This window comes from Zalophus californianus, chromosome 2, assembly GCF_009762305.2.
Source record: "Zalophus californianus isolate mZalCal1 chromosome 2, mZalCal1.pri.v2, whole genome shotgun sequence".
Taxonomy (NCBI): Eukaryota; Metazoa; Chordata; class Mammalia; order Carnivora; family Otariidae; genus Zalophus; species Zalophus californianus.
The window spans coordinates 40628230-40651736 of NC_045596.1; the positions used below are offsets into that span (position 1 = coordinate 40628230).

Genomic DNA, 23507 nt, shown 5'->3' on the forward strand with positions numbered 1-23507 from the left:
GATGCCCCATAACATGTCATTTTCTTACAGAGGTGCAGTCCTGCTGGGCTTGGCGAGCGGATTGATGCTCTCGGCGTCTTCATGGTTTCCCAGTTCCAGTTTAATCTGGTGGGTTACAGGTACGTGGGGTTTGCCTGTAGAAGTGCCCGCAATTCTGCTCTGGTTGACCGCTTCCTTGCAGGCATGGTCGCCTGGAGTGGAAGCCGACGGCCAAGGCGGCCATACCGATCTGTGCTGTTGCCAGGTTGGCTGCTGTAAGCAGCTGCAGCCACTGGAACCCGGATATCACCAAGGGTGCCAGTGCCTGCCGGCTCCAGGTTCCTGCTTCCTCCTGCTTCATTGCCTCTCTCCTCCTGTAGCTGCGTACTGCTCCCTGACGACGCCTCCATACCCTCCCCCATCTCCCGGACAAGCCATGTGTGTCAGTAACAGTGTTCCCGCAGGGCTGAGGAGATGGAGGTCAGGCACCACCACGTTGCCAGACATCTTGCCCTCTCCAAGCTTCCCTTCTTCTCTGGTATTAAGGAACACCCTCCTTGGCGTCTCACCCCTCAACCCAGCTTTGGGGTCCACCTTTGCTCATTCAAAGGCTGGGATCCTCTCCTCCCAGTCACACCCGTTAGGATTACAGGATATTGATGGAGGCCATCATATTTTAGGAGCAACTACTTATTTTTATGACTATATTTTATTACTATGACTGAATTGTGCCACTCTTCTGCCTTCCCCTTAAAAGGCGGAAATGGTTGGAGTCAGTTTTAGTGTTAAATAAAAAACTCCCCACTCCGTGACAGAGCAAACAGCGTAATTGGTTTCTGTGAGGAGAGATGCCCCATACATGTTCATTAGCCAGGTGATCCAGAGTGTTGCCCTGGATGCCCTGTGAGGGTTCGAGACTGTGTAGCCATAATAGAAGGTGCGGGTTGACTAGCATAGTAAGTACATTTCTTTACACCCTGAGTACCATCACTCTTGCGTGGAGATACACGTGTAATCCACATAGATGGTTCAATTAATGAGCTTAGCCAGGTCCTCGTCCTCCTGGAGCTGCGTGAGCAAACCCCTGCAGTCATGGTGACCTGTTTTTACTTGTGTGCGTATTTTCTGATAGGCATCCTATGCGGGGTCTGTGGAAGTTTGTATGACTAGCATACAGAAGGAACCTTTCTTCTCATCAGAGATGTGCTAAGAAGATTCCTCAAGAAAAGGGCTTTTGTAAATGCCGAATTTGCAGTGAGCAAAAATAGCTTCTTAATCTGTACACCATTGGGGAAAGGGACATGAAGTACATTGGAAGTTTCTTCAGCATGGATAGCATGCCTTTTCTCATGGGATATAAGCAACATGCTTCCTGGGGAGGGAATTGGCAGCTTCACCTTAAACATGGGAAAACCGAGGTCCCCAGAAACATAAACTGTTAGTTAAAGGACAGAAAATCTGGGACCCTCTAGTAGTATGCTGATACTTATTTCCCCCGATAAGTAAAGTCAGACCTAATCTAGTTTTGCTGTCTCTCTGAAGTATTAAATAGTAGTTTAAAAAGACCCCGGGGGCAAGCGGGTTTGAGGCTTCTAATGGGCTCTTTGCAGTGAAGAGGAAAGCAGGGCCACAAATCATGGGCTTCAGCTCCGTCTCTGTTCACCTGAAATAAGTTGGAGCTCACACAATTACCTAGAAATGGTGCCCCCTTTTCACTGTGTCCCATCTCTGGAAACTGTCTCATAGAGCAGAGTATAGAAAAATAAACCTTATTTTCTTTTCATTGTACAGTTAAAATTTGCAATCCCAGTGGGTCTTAGCCTGAAATAAATCATGGCAATGACCAATAGAATTTCACAAATGCAAAGATACAGGAGCTTTAAATCTTGGTGGCAATTAAATTATTAAAATCAAAGTTCTATTAAGAGAAAAAACAGGTGTACCAAACACATGGAGAGGAGCCCGGTGTACTATACAGTGGTCCTATGATTTTATTGTATGAAAAATTTGATCTATTGAAAACTAACATGTTAGTTATTATAAATATTATTGGAATATTCAGTTACCATTCTGCTTGGTGTCTTAGATATAAAGATTTGGAGGAGATTACTTGGAAGGACTCGGTTTCAAACACAAAACAGCTAAGATATAGAGTTAAGTGAAAGAGGCAGAGTGATTAACAGTGTATGTCATATGCCATCACTGGTATGAAAAAGGGACGGAAATGCCCACACATGCATAGATTTCTTTCTATGCATCATACGATCTCTGGAAATAAGCGGAAGGCAAAGTGCTAACAATGGTTGCCTCCATTGGGGGAATTAATGGGTGACGGGCCAGAAAGACTCCGTTTCACCTTTCTGAATTTTGGATTTTGAATTTATAAGCTATTTAAAAATACAAGTGTAGTGGATGTAAAAATAGGCAGCTCATTTAAAAATGGAAATTAAAAATAAAAGCGGTAACAGTCAAGGGAATTTGAAAAGATGTTTTCTTCCCCTCCGGGTAATTCTTTGTAGTAAGACAAAAACAACAAAGTCATTTGAATGTCTTTCGTTTAGAATATCAACTCAGGACTCATTCTTTTTTTTTAAAAAAAAACAGCCTTTGTAAGCTGGTACCAGGAAAAATTCACACTAATCATGAGAAAAGTGAAACTCCCCAAATATGATACTATTTTCCTCATTAATTTGGTAAAGATTTTTAGAAAGAAATAATTTTGGCAGCGTTCAAAAGGTGAGACTTTGGGCAAAGTTTCTGGAGGAAATGAAGATTGATACAACCTCTTACAAAAGCAGTTGACCATAAGTAATGACTCTTTAAAGCGCTTTTACTGGGGTGCCTGGGTGTCTCAGTCGTTAAGCATCTGCCTTCTGTTCAGGTCATGATCCCAGGGTCCTGGGACCGAGCTCCGCATCGGGCTCCCTGCTCTGCGGGAAGCCTGCTTCTCCCTCTCCCACTCCCCCTGCTTGTGTTCCCTCTCTCGCTGTCTCTCTCTGTCAAATAAATAAATAAAATCTTTAAAAATAAATAAATAAAATGCTTTTACCTCTTGACATGGTACTTGTACTTTTAAATCTCTTTTTAAAGGATTATTTTAAGGAAATGAGCAAAGATGCAGTAAGAGATTAGTTGACAAAGAAAGCCGTTCCTCACAGTGTTGGAAGCTTCGTAAATGGCCAACAGTAGGAAAATGGTGGCTTGTCTTGTGGTGTATTTATCCGTAGTATAGTATATATACATAAAAATGTTTTTGAAAAAAACCAATGCTATGAGGAAATGTTCTTGGATATAATGTCACATAAAAAGAAGAACATAATCCTCAATATGTGGTATGATTCCATTCGTGTAAAAATACTTTTTTATATACATAGAACAAGACTTAAGGGAAAAATACATATGAGTATTGGCTGTGATCAGCTTGGTCTTAGGCGATCCTTAACTGCTTTAAAGTTTTGTAGCTTTGGGGTGCCTGGGTGGCTCATTCGTTAAGCGTCTGCCTTCTGCCTCAGGTCATGATCCCAGAGTCCTGGGATCGAGCCCCGCATCGGGCTCCCTGCTCGGCGGGAGCCCTGCTTCTCCCTCTCCCACTCCCCCTGCTTGTGTTCCCTCTCTCTGTCAAATAAATAAATAAAAATCTTTTAAAAAAAAGTTACGAATTTTTAAAAATTTCTACAGCAAAGAGTCATTACATTTGTTCATTTCAAAATGAAATAATTTTTTCATTATTAAAATAACTATTGTCAGATCTAAGTATTGTCAGGTCTTACTGTGGAGTTAACCTCTGTGGGTCGTAAAGGGCTCTGGAATCTGGTTCTCGCGTTCATCCGCGTGATGTTCTTTTTGGAAGTGGGGGCAGGGAGGGGTAGGCAGTCCCACCTCATTGCCCTATGGTGGTACAAATGGAACTCTTTGATGGATGAGAACCAGGGCGGGCTGGCTGGAACCACTTCCTGCTCCCCACTCCTTTTCTGGAGTTCTTGTCCCAGCAGTGAGGAACCTTCTGGAGATACCCTGGAAGGGTGGGTCACAATTATACAACACCAACTGAACTGTCTGTAAAATGTCACATTTGACAGAAAGGTGTTACCCTGATGGATCCCAAATGGGGCGCCGTAAGACCCTGATATGCTGTCTCAGAACTGATCTCACAGGAAGTGGGAGAAATGCTGTGCTCTCAGGTTGGGCTCAGCAAACTAGCAGACATTCACCAAGTGCCTGCTGTGGACCGGGCAGATGGCATAGCCCTCAACACCGACTAGGCTGCTGGGTCGTGAATGAACCGCCTGCAGAACTGCTAATGCCGTGACCCACTCCTCCTCTCTCAGTCACGTCTTCTCTGAGGGACGTGTGCTTGGGAAAGCCCACTTTGATATTGCAGGACAAGGGGCGGCATTTAGGTGGATGGAAAGTCCTTTAGAAAGTTCTTTAAACAAAACGGTCCTAGAAACCATGCTGACTCTCCATGTTTCCTAATGTCTTGGATCTGGCTAGTTATTTTTTTAAACAGTTACTTTTTTTTTTTTTTAAGAGTTTATTTATTAGAGAGAGAGAGATCAGAGCGAGAGTGAGAGAGCACAAGCAGGGCCAAGGGCAGAGGGAGAAGCAGATTCCCCGCTGAGCAGGGAGCCCAACACGGAGCTCGACCCCAGGACCCCGGGATCATGACCTGGGCCGAAGGCAGACGCTTAACCGCTGAGCCACCCAGGCGCCCCTGGATCTGGCTGTTTAAATTAAATGGACAGATTTTTGGTATTACAGAAAATTTCAGGTTTTTTCAGTTTTGTTTTGTTTTGTTTTTCTATTAGGATCTTAACACAACCTAAAAATGCCCTTTTTTCTCTCCCTGCCCTTCCTGAATAAATAGCTCTGGACTGAGAATTACTAGACTCACATTCTGCCTCCAGGTTTGCAAGTAACTAGCCGTGTGACCTTGAGCGAATCACGTTAACCACGCTAGACCTCAGTTGCTCATCAGTCTGGAGATTGGACCAGTATGACCTCGAGGTCCCTTCCGGCTCTGAACTTCTCTATATGAGCCTCTTTCTTCTATTAGCCTATTATTTCTTTTCTGTTCTTTTTTTTTTTTTTTTTTTTTTTTAAGAAAATGGAAGAGATTCTTCTGCCTTTTTGTCTGATTCTTTCTCTTTTTCTCTCTGTCACAAACAGGAGCAGCTTCGGCTGCGGGCCTCCTGTACCTGCCCACATGGGCAGCTGCTGTCTCTGGCTGTGTGCTCGCCCTCTTCACAGCGTCCATGTGGCCTCAAGTGCTTGGACACCTTCTTAGCTCAGGGTCGGGCCCTGGGAAAGCCATGACCATTGCCATGATATTTTATCTTCTAGAGATATTTTTCTGTGCATGGTGCACGGCTTTTAAATTTGTCCCAGGAGGTGTCTATGCTAGAGAGAGATCTGATGTGCTTTTGGGTGAGTATATTTGAAAGGTTTGGATTAAAGTAACTACTTGAAAATACCCTTCAGGCAGACTAGGATTTAGCACTTTACGTGACTGGTGGAGCTAAATAGGATGATCTTATTATTATTTTTTTTTAATCAAAATAGACTCTTGATAAAAGTAAAACAAAAATTACTACTTAAAAGATTTCTTGATTCATCAGTGAGTTTCAGTAATATTTATTACTGCAAAGGCTTTTTAAGTAAATTAGTTGTGGGGGAGAGAAAAACAAGTTTAATCCATAGTAGAGTATAAAGAAATACTATGTAACAGTTGTATTAGAGGCTATGTTAGGAAAAGGTATGATCATGGTGCTCATGTTGCGATTTCAGTGTTGGCTCGTAAATATAAAAAGGAATTGTGATTTTTTTTTCCCACATCTTAATGTATGATTTTTATTTACCATATTTTTGCCAATAAAATATATTTTACATATATGAATCTTAGTCTAAATGATAAAGTCCCAAGTCACAGAATAGATATTTTCTATTTCAGTGGTTGTAAACTATGTACCAAAGTGAAAATTTCATAAACTTAGCTCAGTTGAATATTTCAAAAATTGCCTTCTGTCAAGGATGAAATTATCGATGAATACAGGCATATGCAAATCAAATGTCGCCTGTCATTTTAGTTTGAGTAAAACATGTCAAGCGCTTCCAGGATAAACATTGTGAAAACTTGAGGAGACAGAACATGTCTGTAGGGGATTCAGTCCTTGTTTGTTCACAAATGCATTTTTCCATTTGTGCATTAAATTATTGGGCACCTGTATGTCCCAGGCACCGTGCCAGGTGCTGGGGATCGAAGGGACATAAAGTCTCTGCCCATCCGGAGCATCAGCATAGCGGGCACAACACCATCCATAAAAGTAGACAAATACTTATGGAATTATAGTTGGGGTGAGTGCTGCACAGAGGTCTAGAATTCCACCTGTAGTTCGCCCCTTGGGCCCTTGGTATTTTTCCAGCAACTGTACATCTTCACATAAACTTCTCTACTCCCTGAGCTAGGCATCTGTCAGGAAAGGCTGATTTGGAAGATAGATTTTTTTTTAATTATATGAAATGTTTAAAAACAACTGAGAATTTGCTATTTCTGGTAGACACCCATGCTCTCATGCACTTAGAGACATATAGTGCTGCTTTTCCTCGTCAATAATCTTGGCTTTGCAAACTGTGTATTTCTTCTGGTTTCTTTCAGGTGTGTGTACTCTGTCCTGCTCTATCTTCTTGTCCAATGCCCTGCTTTTTTCTTACTCCAGCTTGCTTAGGGGTCTGCCATGTGGAGAAAACGAACAACAGTAAGAGCCATTCTAAGCATAAGTTTGTTTCTTCAGAATGTTATGAATGATGTGCTTTTTGAGGTTTTTTTTCTCTCACTATGGGACTGCAGAAAGGGCTTTATTACAGTTGCATAAAAAGAACTTTTTTTTTTTTTTTAGTAAGAGTGACATTGATAAGGCCACAAAAACTAGGGCAAATTGGTAATGTTCAGCATAGCTTTTAATACAATTGAAGAGAATCTGTAGTAAATCAGACACCAGTAACACATTTATTATCAAGCTTACTCCTGCTATTTCCTAAGAATTGCATATAATTTTTTTTGTTTTTGCTAGCCTTCCACCTAAGCTTAACTTCTACTTGACATTTCCTAATTTAGATATTGTTCAATCATACCTCTGTTTCCATTCTCATTGTATAGGACTTGAGAAGGATGTAAACTTTACATATAAGTTACATTGTAATGCATGCACACCAAGCTCGGCCTTATTGGCTCAGTGTGAGCTGTAGTATGCGTCCTCTGTTGAGGACCCACACCCCAGGCGAGAATTACTGTCACAAACACTGCTGGATTAAGAATCTACGTTACTTCCTCCTGTGCTCCTCAACCTGGTGCATTTGAAGTCTTTTCAGTGCAGAAAACTCAGTCCCCAAAGCAGGGACTCAAAAGGCTCCTTTCTCTTGTACTCCACCCTCCTCTGCAAAATCACCAGCAAAGCACACTATTACCAACCTAACAAGGAAACACTCAGGAAATGAAAAGACATTCCTCATAGAGAAAAGGCTGGAGTCTTCTCATTTAAAGCAGGGTTCCTAGAAACCTAGCTGATTTCTTAGAATCAATCCCAATTATCAAAACACCACTAGAGTAATTGCTTAGGTACTGAGATAAATTAACTCAATCGCTGAATTTTCAGGGTATGTCCATTTAAATGAAAGCTAGGCTCCTGGAATTTACCATGGGGAGGATTTTTGGATTAAAATGTAATATGTTCTTGCTTTCTCTTTTAACAGGGACAGTGATGCTAATTATTGGCCTGAATATGCTATTTGGTCCTAAGAAAAGCCTTGATTTTCTTCAAACAAAAAATAGTCCTAAAGCACTTTTCAGAAAGAGTGAAAAATACATGAAACTTTGTAAGTTTTGCTTTCTTTTTTTAAAGTACTTAATTATAATAAAATTTCAAACATATATGAAATTAAAAAGTATAGTGAATCCTCATGTACCCTTCACCGAGTTCCAACGATTATTAACATTTTGCCAGTGTTGATAACAGCTGTCTTCCTTACTGGTTTTGGTGAAGTACTTTGAAGCAAATCTCTGACAGCCTCTCATTTCAACCACAAATGCTCTGTATTAGTTTTGTTTCACTTCTCATGTAGATAAGATTATTTAACAGGTAGAATTTCCAAAATGCTTTGTTCTTATTAGAACTATTTCTATTTCAGACTATTTCATTTCTTGTTCTCCTTTTTGGGGAGCTTAAATATGTTAACATTCAGAATATCGATGAACTAGAAATTCACAAGTGAAGTGAGTTTACTATTCAATCTGACTAATTTCACTCACAAGTGAAGTGAGTTTACTATTCAATCTGACTATTCAGTCTGACTGGATTAAATAAAAATGTTTATTGAAAGGATAACATTTGCAGATAGTGTATTAGGATACAGTGCCACTCCATAACTACAGAGCATTATGTAGGATACAAAGACGTGTAAAAACAGGTCTCCATCATCTGTGACTTGGTATTTTTATAAAGAAGACAAAATATTATAGTGTAAAGAGAAAACAGTTAAGCTAAATAAAATTGTAATATATTTCTAAAAGAGATGTCACAAAGCAGTGAGACCATTATGTAAACACCTTTATATATGTTCCATCGTAATTTGAAAAGATTATATTACAATTTGGGGGACATTTTTAAAATTTAGAGTTTTGTTTTGCGTGTTCTTATGTTTTAGTTATATCTCTTAAAACTAAGACCTGGTAGGTTTTGTTTGTTTTTTAATCCTGACAGTCTTTGTCTCTATTGTTGCCGTTGTTGTTATTAATAGCCGTAGTAGAATTAAGAACCAGAATTCTCTAGTTCACTCATCAGATTGAGGCATTTGGAACATTTACTTACAAAGTTGTTTAGACATTTCTGTGTAATTTTTTTAAAAACAGACTTTATTTCTTTGAGCCACTTTTGGTTTGAGCAGAAAGTACAGAGATTCCCCACATACCCACTGACCCCACATACACACGGCCTCCCCCACTATCAGTACCCCCCACCAGAGTTTCTTATTACGTTTATTATCATAATTATTTTTTAAAGATTTATTTACTTATTTATTTAGAGAGAGCATGAGCGGGAGGGACAGTGGGAGAGGGAGAGACTCTCAAGCAGACTCCAAACCCTGGCAACTACTGATCTTTCTACGGCCTCAATTGTTTTGCCTGTTCTCGACCTTCAGTCTTGTCTTTCAGCTTGAACATGTAATCTAGTTTTGTTGTGATTTCTCATGCATTATTATTTATTTCTGTCATTTCTGCTTTTGCTTCTTCTACCTTCTCTAGGCATATTTCTCCCTCTTTTTCTCCTTGCTTTCTTTTGCATTGATTGGGTTTTCTTTCTTCTTTTTTTCTTATCCTCTCCTTTATACTCCTCTTCCTAGTTTGGAAATTATACTTTCAATTTCTATTCTTTTAGTAGTTGGATTTTTTTTTTTTTTCCTTCTCTCAGCACATTGAAGATACTCTTCTGTTATCTGGTTTCCGTTCTTGCTGTTGAGAAGTCAGCGGTCAGCGTAATCTCTGCTCCCTTGGAGATCATGTGCCTTTTTTCTCCGGCAGCTCTCACGACTTCTCTTTGTTTCGGTGTTCTGGAGTTTCACTGTGGTATATCTGGATGTGACTCCCACCCCAGCCCTGCCCCTTCCATCTTCCCCCCGATCTTGCTCGTTAGTGTTTGGGCTTTCTGAATCTAGAGAATCGTGTCTTTTATCACTGCTGGAAAATTCTCAGTTTTATTTCTGCAAATATTGCCGCTTTTCCATTCTTTCTCTTCTTCCTTTCTGACTCCAGTTAGATTGTGTTGGATCTTCTTAATATCTTCTCCATGTCCCCTAACCACTTTCAGAGTATCTACTTTTGTTTTTAAGCTGTCCCTTGCACTAATTCTCTATTCAGCTTTGTCTACTGCTACCTTTCTTGTCCAATGAGTTTCTAATTTCAATTATTTATGTTTATTATATAATTTTATTTCTAGAAGTCTATTTTATTTCTTCACACATTTTCCCAGTCATTAATTTAATCTATTTCTTAGTCATCCTGTTGAATACCCTCTTTTATTTTTTGACATGTTAAGCATGCTTATTTTGTATTCTGATTCTAAAAGCTGCAATATCGGGGCACCTGGGTGGCTCAGTCGGTTAAGCGTCTGCCTTCGGCTCAGGTCATGACCCCGGGGTCCTGGGATCGAGCCCCGCATCAGGCTTCCTGCTCAGCGGGAAGCCTGTTTCTCCCTCTCCCACTCCCCCTGCTTGTGTTCCCTCTCTTGCTGTGTATCTCTCTGGCAAATAAATGAATAAAATCTTTAAAAGCTGCAATATCTGAAGTATTTGTGAGTTTGATTCTACAGGGTTTTTTTTCCCTGCTGGTTTCTGCTCATGGAGACTTGTTTTCTTGCATATTATTTCTTGCATATATTTATGGTTCTTGGAACACTTTCAGGGAAGATCCCTTAAAACCTGAGTTGCAGGGGTGCCTGGGTGGCTCAGTCAGTTAAGCGTCTGCCTTCGGCTCAGGTCACCATCTCAGGGTCCTGGGATCAAGCCCCTCATTGGGCTCCCTGCTCAGCAGTGAGTGTACTTCTCCCTCTTCGTCTCCCTCTGTGATCTCTCTTGATCTTGTTCTCTCTCAAATAAATAAATAAAATCTTTAAAAGAACCAGACAAACCTGAGTTGCAAGTATGGGTAATGCATACATATCACACATGAAAATTAGCCCAGGAATTAGACTTCTCCTTTGCACAAAATCCTTGACTAATAGATTTAATAATTTCATAAAATTATTATTTTTCAGTCAAGTATAATTAACATACAGTGTTATATTAGTTTCAGGTTTACAGTATAATGATTCAGCAGCTCTATCCATTACTCAGCGCTCAACACAAGAGTATTCTTAATTCCCATCACCTATTTCACCCATCCCCCACCCACCTCCCCTCTGGTAACCAGCAGTTTGTTCTCTAGAGTTAGTCTGTTTTTTTGTTTGTCTCTTTTTTCTGTGTTCATTTGTTTTGTTAAATTCCACATATGAGTGAAATCATATAGTATTTGTCTTTCTCTGGCTGACTTACTTCACTTAGCATTATTCCCTCTACATCCATCCGTGTCATTGGACATGGCAAGATTTCATTCTTTTTTACGGCTCAGTAATATTCCATTGTGAATATATAAACCACATCTTCTTTATCCATTCACCTCTGCAAGCCGGTGCAGCCACTATGGAAAACAAAAAACTAAAACTAGAACTACCATGTGATCCAGTAATTCCTCTTCTGGGTATTTACCCAAAGAAAATGAAAACATGAATTTGAAAAGATCTGTGCACCCCTATGTTTGTTACAGCATTATTTGCAAAAAAATATATATTTTTTAAAGATTTTATTTATTTATTTGACAGAGAGAGAGAGATAGCGAGAGAGGGAACACAGGCAGGGGGAGTGGGAGAGGGAGAAGCAGGCTTCCCGCGGAGCAGGGAGCCCGATGCGGGGCTCGATCCCAGGACCCTGGGATCATGACCTGAGCTGAAGGCAGACGCTTAACGACTGAGCCACCCAGGCACCCCCCCAAAAAAATATTTTTAAAAAGACAAACTTAGTTTCTTTTAAACAATTATTTCTTCTTTCTGTTTAGTTTTGTGGCTGCTTGTTGGTATGGGGCTATTGGGATTAGGAATACGGCATAAAACCTATGAGAGGAAATTGGGCAAAGGGGTAAGTAATGAAAACTTTTGATATAGAATTTTATGTGGTATGTATGCATATGCATCTATTTGCACACTTTTCATTATGTTTGAACTGTAGATCTGCATCATGACTTCAGGGCCCTGTAAACCATCTCTTGAAGCCTTAGGCCATAGGTTGATAACATGAAAGAATTATTTCATGAAGTTGGGTTCTTGGGATAGACCCCTTTATTAAAGGCAAGATGCTCATAATTTTATTGTATGAAGTTATATTTTCCATTTCATGATTTAACATATCTAAACTATGAAATAAAGAACCATTTTATAATGGGCTTTTTTGTACTGTTTGGCAGATACTGCTGAAGGCAACAATACAAAAGTCTGATTTACAAACGATCTTACAGATAATTCTTGAATTTGAAGATTTTGGGTAGCTTGTGTATTGATGGGTCATGGAAGTTTTCCTGTCTTCCTTTTCTCTCTTGCTGTCTACAGTTTGAAATGTTTTACTGTCCCTTTCTCTTCTAGGTAGATGGGCAGAAGAAAGAGTAGGTTGCAGCGTTGTGCTTTCTCTCTGCTCTGGTGAAGTTTGATGTGATTCATAATGCAGTTAGAGTTACAGTTTTGGCTAAAGCAGAATTTGAGGGCTAACTTTGAATTTTAGTATTCTGTATTACCAGGCAGATTTTTTTTCATATAAATAAAAAGCTATACTGAGGACAGAGACCATGCTTCTCTTACTTACCTTTGTAGTTCCAGCATCTCACAAAGCGTTTGGCATATATTCAGAACTCAGTAGCAGTTTCTTTTTTTTCTTTTTTTTGTAACTATTCCTTAATAAGTAAATAATTCACTATATGGTCTCTCTTTTTTGTCCTTTAATTGTTAGTTGTTGTTATTGCAACATAACGTCGGTCAGAAGAAGACACCTAATGTCAGCCAGGGACTCTTTTCAAAAGGAGTCATTGCAGTTGGATTTAATACCTGTTTTTTAAATTAATTCATTCATTTGATAAATGCTTACTGAATGTGTCTTGTGTGCCTGGTTCCAGGGGTATAAAGGTAAACAAGTTGGACAAGACCCCTGCCCTCATGGAGTTTACATTCTAGTAGGGGAGAAAGATGGTAGTCAGAGGAACAAATAAAACCATTACTTTAGATCAGGCTGCTCAGAAGCAAATAGGGTTATGAAGTAAGTAGAGAGTAACGGGGTCTGGATGGTTAGAGAAGGCTGCTCTGAGGACGTGATGAGATTTGAGTCGAGACTTGAAAGCTGAAATGAAGCCAGTTACTCACAGAGCTAGGGGTAGAGGATTCGGGCAGAGGGCACGCGTGTACAGGGCTGAGGGGGAATGAGTGTGTTGTGTTTGAGGCCCACCAGGGTGGCCGGTGTAGCTGAAATTTGGTGAGTAAGAGGAAGATTGGTAGAAGATGCGGACGGAGAGGCTGGGGAAGGTCCTATCATAGAGGGCCTCACAGAGCACAGTGAGGCATCCTCATTTGATTTTTCTTGCAGTGGAAGCCGCTGGAGTATTTCCAGCAGGAGCATGAAGAAACATGACATATATATCAGTTTGGCTGCTCTGTGAAGGATGGATTGTAGAGTAGAAGTAGGGAGAGAATTAAAAGCCTTTTTCAGTTGTCCAGGAGAAAGACCGTGGACGTTTGGATGGGTGCGGTAGGTAGTGGAGTTGGAGAGAAGTGGATAGACTTAGAATATATAGTTGACCCTTGAACAACATGAATTTGAACAGCGCCAATAGACTTACATGCAGATTTTTTTCAATAAGTATGTCGGAACATTTTTTGGAGATTTGCGACAGTTTGAAAAAACTTGCAGGCAAACCGTACTACCTAGAAATAGTGAAAATTTCAGAAAAAGGTATGTTGTGAATGCATAAAATATATGTAGATACTAATCTATTTTGTCATTTACTAATAAAGTATACACAAATTTATTATAAAAAGTTAAAATGTATCAAAACTTGCACACACAAACCCAGACTGTACATGGCACCATTGGTAGGGGAGAGAAATGTAAATAAACATAAAGATGCAGTATTAAATCATAACTGCATAGAATGAAGTGTGGTACATACTGTACTACTGTAATTATTTCCTAGTCACCTCCTGTGGCTATCTCAGTGAGCTCAAGTGTTGTCTCAGTTTCAAATGCTGTGTGATGCTAATCCCCAGGTGAGCAGTTTGTCTCTCTAGTAAAGTTCTTATTACGGTAAAAAGTGATCTCTTGGGGCACCTCCATGGCTCAGGCAGTTAAGCGTCTGACTCTAGATTTCAGCTCAGGTCATGATCTTGGGGTCATGGGATCGAGCCCTGTGTCGGGCTTAGCTCAGAGTCGGCTTGTTCCTCTCCCTCTGCTCCTCCCCCTACTCTGTCTCTCTCTCTTTCTTGCTCTCTTAAATAAATAAATAAATAAATAAATAAAAAAATAAATAAATATTTAAAAAGGTGATCTCTCTTGTGGTTCTCATGTGTTTTTGACTGTAAATAATACCATAGACCTTGAATAACACCATGGGACCCATACAAAGCACCACTAGTGATGCTAGAAGGGCTCCCAATGAGCAGGGAACAATCATGACAAGAAAAAGTTGAATTGCCCGATATGCTCTTAGATTGGGGCCTGCAGCCTCATTCACCAGCATCTTGAAAGAAATGAAGCCAGTGTAAGGACCACTGTAAAAAAAGAAAAGGGAATTCGTGAAGCTGTGGCCGCAGCCACACCTGCAGGCACGAAAACCTTGTACCTTTTGCAAAATACCTTTTTATATCATATTGAAAAGGCAACTTTTGTGTGGGTGCAGGATTGCTGTAAGAAAGGCAGACCTATAGACTGACATGACTTGAGAAAAAGTGAAATCGTTATATAACAACAGAGCAAAACGAAGGTGAAAGATCTAAAGCTGGAGAACTTAATTTTAGAAAGGTTTGGCTTAAAAAAATGTCAAGATAACAGGAGGAGCAGCTTCTGCCCACCAGGGGGCAGCAGACGAGTTCCCAGACACCATTAAGGAAGTCACGGAGGAGAAAGGTTATCTGCCTGAACAGGTTTTTAATGCAGGTGAAAGTACCCTATTGTGGAAAAAAAAAAATGCCACAAAGGACATCTATTAGTATGAAAAAGAAGCGAGCACCAGGATTTAAGACAGGAAGGGATGCGCTAACTCCGCTGCTTTGTGCAAATGCAGCTGGGCTTATGATGAGGACTCTCTTTATCTATAAAGCTGCTCACCCTGAGCCTTGAAGGGAAAAGATAAACACCAGCTACCAGTCTTTTGATTGTACAACAAGGAGGCCTGGGCAATGAGAACCCTTTTTCTGGATTGGTTCCATCGATGCTTTGTCCCTGAAGTCAGAAAGTACCTTGCCAGTAAGGATGGCCTTTTATAGTTCTTTTGATAGGAGACAATGCCCTGGCCACCCAGGACCCCATGAGTTCAGCACGGAAGACATCAAAGTGGTCTGTTTGCAACCCACCCCCCCCACCCCCGCCCCACATCTCTGATTCTAGATCAGGGAGTCACATCGCCCTTTCAGGCCCATTACCCACAATACTCTATGAAGGAATTGTCAGTGCTATGGAGGAGAACCCTGTCAGATACGACATCATGGAAGTCTGGAAGGATTACACCACTGAAGATGCTATTGCTTAGCAAAAGCCATGAAATTCATCAAGCTCAAGACAATACATTCCTGCTGGAGAAAACTGTGTCCAGATGCTGTACATGACTTCACAGGATTTATGACAGAGCCAATCAAGGGAATCATGAAAGGGATTGTGGGTAATGGTAAAAATGGTGGAGGCTGAAGGGTTTTAAGGTATGAGTCTTGGAGAAATTCAAGAGCTAATAGACAGCACTGCAGAGGAATGAACGGGAGACGACCGGATGGAGATGAGTGCTTCTGCACCAGTGCCAGGCGGTGAGAAAGACGCAGAAGAAGCAGTGCCAGAAAACAGACTGATGTGAGACAGTTCGGCAGAAGGGGGCTGATTATGCAAGACTGCTTTTGATCTCTTTTACGACAGGGACCCTCCTATGACAAGGGCACTGACCCTAAAGCAAACGGTGGAAGAAGGACTGGGCCATGTAGAAACATTTTTGGTGAAATGGAAAAGCAAGAAAGTCAGACAAAAATGACAGTATATATCCAGAAAGTCACACTGCGTGGGCCTATCTCTCCTTTACCTCTTCCACCTCTGGCACCCCCGAGACAGCAAGACCAACCCTTCTCTTCCTCCTCATACTCAGTCTACTCGATGTGAAAACAATGAGGATGAAGACCTTTATGATGATCCACTTCCTCTTCATGAATTGTAAAATAACCATCATGCCGTACACTTAATAAATCTATCTGGTGTGTATGTGTGTGTGTGTTGGTGTGAAAATCTATTACCTATATGACAAGAACTGTACGAGACGTTTGGGGTCATCATCGGCGTTGTCACCTAATATTCATCACATAGAACAGCGTGTGCAAGACTCATGTGGAAGTGGACAGCCTGTCCTTATGTAGGCATCAGGTGAGTGTATTTAATGTAAAATTAATAACATCTTCATTTTCTTACTGTTTTATAACTCTTACTTTCAAAGAATTATATTACTGTACAGTATGCCTCTCTCTCTCTCATAATTGGAGAAACTGTATCAGTCTATCATTACAGGGAAGTTTTTTTTTTAAGTGTAATAGTGTTTCCAATACTGCATTATAATTATGACTGTAATACTGTAAGCCATAAAAATTTTATAACGATTCATTCATCAGTGTATAGGCTGGGGTACCATGAAGCAATCATATCGATTAAACTAGGTTACCATAAAACAAACATATTGCTGCTTCTTCATTATCAATGCATGAATTGTTATAGCTGCAAGTAAATATGAAGTTCTTTTTCACATTATCTTTTCATGTTCGATGTCTGCTGTTAGTACTACACGTAACATCTACAGAGATGTAGGTACTGATGCACGATTCGTATTGTAAACAGATGATGTAAACTTCCAGTATCAACTAGAGTACAGGACTGTAAATGTGTTTTCCCTTCCTTATGATGTTCTTAACACTTTCTTTTTTCTAGCTTACTTCATTGTAAGAAGACGGTATATAATATAATGTACAAAATATGTGTTAATCACCTGTTATGTTATTGGTAAGGCTTCCAATCAACAGTAGGCTATTAGTAATTAAGGTTTTGGGAACTCAAAAGTTAGACATGGATTTCCAACTGTGTAGGGGGACAGCGTCCCTAACTCCCATGTTGTTCCAAAGTCAATGGTATTCTGAAAGTGGAGTTGATAGGATTTGCTGATGGATTCGATGTTGATGTTGCTGGACGGGGAGAAGGAAGGAAATCAAGAATGACTTTTATGCCTTTGGCTTGAGCACCTGGATCGAGGGTGGTGGCATTTATTGACAGGGGAAGAATAGAGAATAACAGGTTTTGGAGTGATGAAATCCAGAGTTAATTATAGTTGTAGAGTTATGTGAAAAGGGATAGCTTGATGAATATAATCATGCCTCTTGAAATCCCTTGTTGATGGTTCCATTCTCTTTATATGATATTCACTCAACTGAATAATCTTTCCTGTATAAGGATGAAAGGTCCAGCTTACCGGGCTGGTTAGCACACTGAGCTGTTTATGTTGTGTAGTGGCCCTCCGTTACAAAGAGGTTGCTACTTATCTTTCTCCCAGTCTGAACTTGTATGGTCCACTTTAAGTTGCTTTTCCAGTTGTGGTGGTGGATTTGTTCTGATCTAGCCATACTCTTTCTCAGGATCCCTGTTATAGATCAGTTAGGTAGTCATTTGAGATGGATGGTTAGGGTTGGGCAGTGATTGTCTGACTGAGCCCATGGACCCAAAAGATGAAGTCTCAGAGGGGGCTGTGCTCCTGAGAGTTGGCCTTGCCCGGACGGTAGGGGAGTAGCGACATGTATAACTCAGAGCCAGCAGACTGCTTTATATATCTGTTGAAGGACTCTGTGTATCCCTCTGTGGTCTCATTCCTCTCCTGCGCAAGGGTGCCTCTATCCAGAATATGGTGCTTATCATTTTCATACATTTCTTTATCTTATTACTACCTACGATATAGCCCCAGAGGATACTGTTTTTCCATGTTTTTGACTTCACCTAAATGACATCTGACATATACATTTTGCAACTTACTTTTTAAAATTTAAGATCACTTTCATAAGATTCATCCATATGGAAATATACAGCCTTAGCCCATTTATTAGGGCTGTGTAATATTCCATTTTATGTATGTGACACCACTTATTCATCCATTTTCCCTATTTTCCTATTGAAGCGACAGCCAGGTTGCTTCTAATTTTTTTGCTATTATAAACAATGCTCGTTATAAATGCTCACTTTCCAAATATTCCTCCTAACTTCCAAGCTTAAGCTAGAAGTTCACAGAAGATTTATTATTATCTAGCAAAGAGCTCCTTATTTTTATGAAGTAAATGTGGGCAAATTTATCAAGAAAATTCTTCTGCTGAAATACAAATTTTGGTAGAGATGTGGAGAAAACTGCCATTGTTCACAGTCATCTTAAATTACCCTTAAAACTATTCCTCAGGCACCAGCCACAGAGGTGTCTGCCGCCATCTGGCCTTTTAGGTTTGGCTACGACAATGAAGGATGGTCCAGTCTAGAAAGATCGGCTCAAGTACTCAATCAAACAGGTAAGCCTTTTACTGGAATTAGTTCCAGGTTTTGAGAAACTACTATTGTTATTTTTATTTTGAACAAGATCATAAGTAATAGGAGGAGAGTTTGCTGGGTCATAAACTAATCTCTTAAAAAGGCTTTACTCGGGTAGGCAGCTGCAGAAGGATTCAGTTTCTATAACTGAGAGCAGTTAATTCAGTTGATTCTGAACAAAGCCTCATACTGAGTATCTGCAGGGAGTTCTTGTCATGCCTTTGCTCTTAGAGATACTCCTGCTGGTGGCTTCGGTGGCTTGGGGACCCACTGTTGGGGATCAGAAAGCAGTTGGGGTAAAAGGCAGAATGGGTCAGAGTGATGCTCATTTGTGAAGCAGATTGCTCTGAAGAGCCTAAGGGCCAGTTTTTAAGTTTCTGGGCCCTGGGGTGTTCATCTTTGTATGAAGCATCCTTTCAAAGATGTGGGTATTTGGTTCTTAGATCAACTTCGTGGAGTGTGGAGCAAGATATGGAAAGAGCTAAACTGTTCTGGTTAATCCTAATGATAACCACGTCTCCTGAGAAATTGCTGGGGGTCTGTATGGTTCTGATGCCACTGAGAAATTTCCATGGCTCTTCATCCTGATTATAGGCCTCTGAGGCACCTCTGGCCAGGGTCTGACAAAACCAGGACACTTCTGTGCCAGTACCATGGAGGTGTTTTCCCAGGAGTAAAATGCTCTTGCATACCACTCTATTATTTCTGACCATCAGTTGGGTATTTGAGAAAGGCATTATGCTTATTTGAAATTTTGGGAAAGATGTTAAAAATATTTGAAAATTTTGAAATTATGCTTTTATCCTTTCCTGCATTTCTTCAAGGTGTCCCATGTTTTAATTACATTCTAAACATGGGAAAACTCCTTTTATAGCTCAGGTTTGATCGGCTTCATTTTAGTGGACTCATTAGAAATTTCTTTGTTTTTCTGATTTATGAGGAAAGGCGAAGGGTTTAAGAATAAAGTTTTGCTAATTGTTTTTGCACAGCTGTGGTTACTCACTGTGTGCATTTTTTTTTCCTGAATAGGTGCAGATTTCATAACAATTTTGGAGAGTGATGCCTCTAAGCCCTATATTGGGAACAATGACTTAACCATGTGGTTAGGGGAGAAGTTGGGTTTCTATACCGACTTTGGCCCAAGCACGAGGGATCACACTTGGGGGTGAGTGTACCTTGGGAACATAGCCCCGAAGACCAGGCAGCATGGGCTTTGAGTGGAAAGTTGATGGTGTCATACCTTAGTCCTATGAGTATGTCCCAGGGTGTTTCCAGGGGGGGATGAGGAAGTGTGAAAGATGTGCATACTCCATGATTGTTTGAAAGGTGTCCCTGTTGCTGGATATTTTCTGTTCTTCAACATTATAAACTCTTCAGTGTAGGAGCTGAGGTTACAGCACTAAGCATGTCTGACCTGATGCTGTGTGCATGGGGCTTACATCCTTGTGTGAAGAAACAGAAAATAACCATGCACACACGGAGATAAATAAGAATTTGAGGTGGTGGTAAGCGCTATGTAGAAGAGGAAAGTGACTGGGGACGAGGGACAGGGGGATGGTCAGGAAGGTCTCTGGGAAGATCTCATGATGAGAGGGACCCACGGTCTAGCCTTGGGAAGAGGAAGGAACTGCCAGTGTAAAGACTCGAGGCAGGATCAGGCTTGGTGGGCCTGAATGTGGGGACTGAGGGGGAAGCGGGTAAGAAATGAGGTCAAGGGCGGGCCCCTGATCTTAGAGAGCCACACAGTCCATGCTGAGGCCTGAGTAATTCAGTTTTGATGGGAAACCATTGGCTGGTTTTTAGATGGGAGCCATCCGGTCTGATTTACACTTTATTTATTTGTTTGTTTGACAGAGAGAGTGAGAGAGCACAAGCAGGGAGAGAAGTAGGAGAGGGAGAAGCAGGCTCCCTGCCAAGCAGGGATGCAGGGCTTGATCCCAGGACCCTGGGACCATGACCCAAGCAGAAGACAGATGCTCAACCATCGGAGCCACCGGGGCACCCCTGAGTTACATTTTCAAAAGATCATTCTGGCTGCTCCTAGAACAGCTTATTGGGGACAAGGATAGGAGTGAGCGGGGAGACGGGTGATGAGGTAGATGCCCCAGTGCAGGTGAGGTATGGCAGTGGGAGCCGTGGACACGGAGAGAAGGGGGCACTTTCAGGAACTGCTTTGGAACAGAGCTGACAGGACTTACTGATGGTTTAGGTGTCGGGGGCCGGGAAGGGACAAGGGCAGCATCGACGTTTTTTACCTGAATACCTGATAGAGATGATGCTGTTTAATGGGATGGGACCGACAAGGCAGAGCAGCTGGATTGTGCTAAATTTGAGACGCCTCTGGATTTAGTTAAGCGACGTCCAGTAGAAGGTTGTGTGAAGCCTGGAGGGCCAAGTGGGACAGAACAAGCTGGACATGTATGTGGATTCAGGTAGCATCACCGTAGGGATGCTCCCGCTGGAGGGACTCCCTCTGGGGCCAGGGAGAGAGTGTGTGCAGCTGGGGAAGAGAGCTGGCTGAGGTCTGAGCTCTGCTCATCCTTTTCAGATGTAGCTCTTGGCCTTGGAGTAAGGTAGGACATGTTTTCATATCTTTATCAGACAGTTCGTAATTGCTCGTTTTGTGAATTGTTACTCCGTGTCCTTGTTGGCAAGATAACATTTCCAACATTTTGAAATGGGCTGATTGATGTTAGAATTGTTTATGCAAATATGTTGCCAGAGTAACGATGCAAGGAAAATGGATTTTGTGTATTACTAATTCTGCCCTATTTGTGTCTCCATAGCATTTATTAAAACAGAGTTGATGGCGCTGTGCCTAGCGACACAGCGAGACATGCTAAATAGCAGAGATTTATTGCCCTCTACCGACTGCGCATTAGTGCCCTGAATGGCCCGCAGTGGTTTGCTTGGAGTGCGACACATCCCTTTTTAACACCTGTGTTTAGTCCTTTCTCCATGATATGGTGGGACCAACGGTGATGCACGTGTTTCTTTTCATTCCAATGCAGGATTATGGTTCTGTCACGATACCCAATTGTAAAATCAGAGCATCACCTCCTTCCGTCACCAGAGGGCGAGATTGCACCAGCCATCACACTGACCGTTAACATCTCGGACAAACTGGTGGATTTTGTGGTGACACACTTTGGGAATCATGAGTGCGTTTCTTTGGTCCTTCTAGTAGTACCCGAATGCCAAGAAATATGATTAATACATTACTTTGATTTCCATGCCTTGACCTTTTTTTTTTTTCCTCCCAAAGTATTTTTCCTTATGTAGCTGGTTTTAAGAATGAGGCATGGAAACCTTTGAGCAGGCGGTCCTTAGTGATGGTGCAGGGCAGCAACGAGGGCCGTGTGAGCCAGCAGGGGCTGAGCAGGCGCTGTGCTAAGTGCATTATTGCACATAGTTAGGACCATTATAGCCCCGTTTTACAGATAAAGACTGTAGACTGAGAGAGGGTAGATGACTTGTCGGACAGGGTCATGCAGTGAGGCATTAGGCAGACCCAGCTCCGAGATGGCTCATACCTGGGACCACATGCTAAACCAGACTACAGAAGAAGGAAATTTCCTTTTCCTACAGGATTATTACTGTTGGAATTCGAGGGTACTAAACGATATTCCCTTTGCCCTTGTGTTTTCACAGTCCACCGAAGGGTAGACAGGGGAATCTGGCAGGGAGATCAAAATATCTCTTAATTCTGATAAACCTATGTGGGTGACATGGCTTAAGTGTGTCCACATGGACCTGCTGATACATTCCCCGCAACAATGCAGGAAACTGACTCCCCCAAAGCAGCAGACCTACCAGCAGGGGCAGAGTCTGCCCCGTCAAAATCTCACCTAGGTAGACAGAATATGCCAGGAACACCCTGTCTGCAAGCTGGCAGGTTCCAAGGAGAAGAGAGAGGAAGGATTTGAGACAAGCATGCCCAGTTCATTCTGCCAACTAGTTAGAAAAGTCCTCCCAAAAAGTAAAAGGTGAGGGATTGAGGCCAGACGTGGTTTTCTAAGCAAGTCCTTCTATAACGGGACATGAGGAATGGGGAATGACTTTTATCCCCAAAGGATAACATTTACAACCAGTGACTTCGTACTGAATAAATCATGAATAATGCCAACCATATATCATAAAAGTAAAGGTAAAAGTATGTAATTTATACTCTGTCAGGCTAAACATTCTGTAATAACAATGGAAAATACTAACATTAAGTGCTATAAAACAGGGCATATAGGTTCTGTCCGCATTAATGACAAGAGGCCACAAAGCTTTAATGTAACATACAGAACATTAGGACAACACTGCTGTGCTGTAAGTTTCACCTAAACAAGACGAGTGTGTCTGCTGCCCTTATTTTCTGGTTCTCTCACAGCCTTATGTGGATCTGTGAAGGCATACTTGAATATCTTCTGAACTAAATCAGAGCTTAGTAACATAAACAAACCATCCAAGTGTAATACTGTGAACCTTTTGCTCACCGGACCCTTGCTTGTCTCTTTAGAAATAGGAAGGGTGTTTAGAGGACAGATGATACTTACTGATGGTCCATATTGCTTTAAAAAGCTGTTTAAAGAGATGTCTCTTTTTCTCTCAATAATTTTCATGTAGCAAGTACAGGCATTCAAAAACCGTTCCACTGACCTTACATTGGGTTTGGCTTTTGAAAAATAGGCACTTCTGTGTTTAAAGTTGCAAGGTCTTAACCTAAGAAACGGCTGAATATACCCCTTTCCATTTTTCCTTTGCTTTCCCCCCACCTCCGTCCCCTTTAACTCCTTCCAACCTCCAAAATGTAAAGAATAGACTTGAAAGAGAAGAGAAGACTAAAGAGAGCCCTCCGAATGTGCTTGGAAAAGGGGAGGGAGGGATGACCTTTTCTAACTTTCTATCAACCACATATTTAAAGCCCTCTAATCAACGCCACACCTTTCACATGTTCTCATTCGCTTGATGAATGATGCACGATTAGTGATGCGTGATTAGTGATGCATGCACACGTGCATCGCACACACATACGCACATCCAGTGACGACAGCAGTAATGGTGCTAACTCTTACCGAGGAACTTAATTCCAGGGAGGGAAGAAGGGTATTCGGGTGGCT

The 23507-nt window shown here is 41.4% G+C and overlaps 1 protein-coding gene across 1 annotated transcript in view; it reads left to right on the forward strand.

The window, feature by feature from the left end:
• CWH43 (cell wall biogenesis 43 C-terminal homolog) overlaps positions 1 to 23507 on the forward strand; it is a 49872-nt gene that overhangs the window by 8401 nt on the left and 17964 nt on the right. The window contains exons 6-12 of the mRNA XM_027598691.1: positions 31 to 119; positions 5149 to 5406; positions 7729 to 7851; positions 11621 to 11700; positions 18275 to 18380; positions 19429 to 19564; positions 21411 to 21560. Coding sequence (XP_027454492.1) covers positions 31 to 119; positions 5149 to 5406; positions 7729 to 7851; positions 11621 to 11700; positions 18275 to 18380; positions 19429 to 19564; positions 21411 to 21560 — 942 coding nt within the window. The remainder of the gene's footprint in view (positions 1 to 30; positions 120 to 5148; positions 5407 to 7728; positions 7852 to 11620; positions 11701 to 18274; positions 18381 to 19428; positions 19565 to 21410; positions 21561 to 23507) is intronic.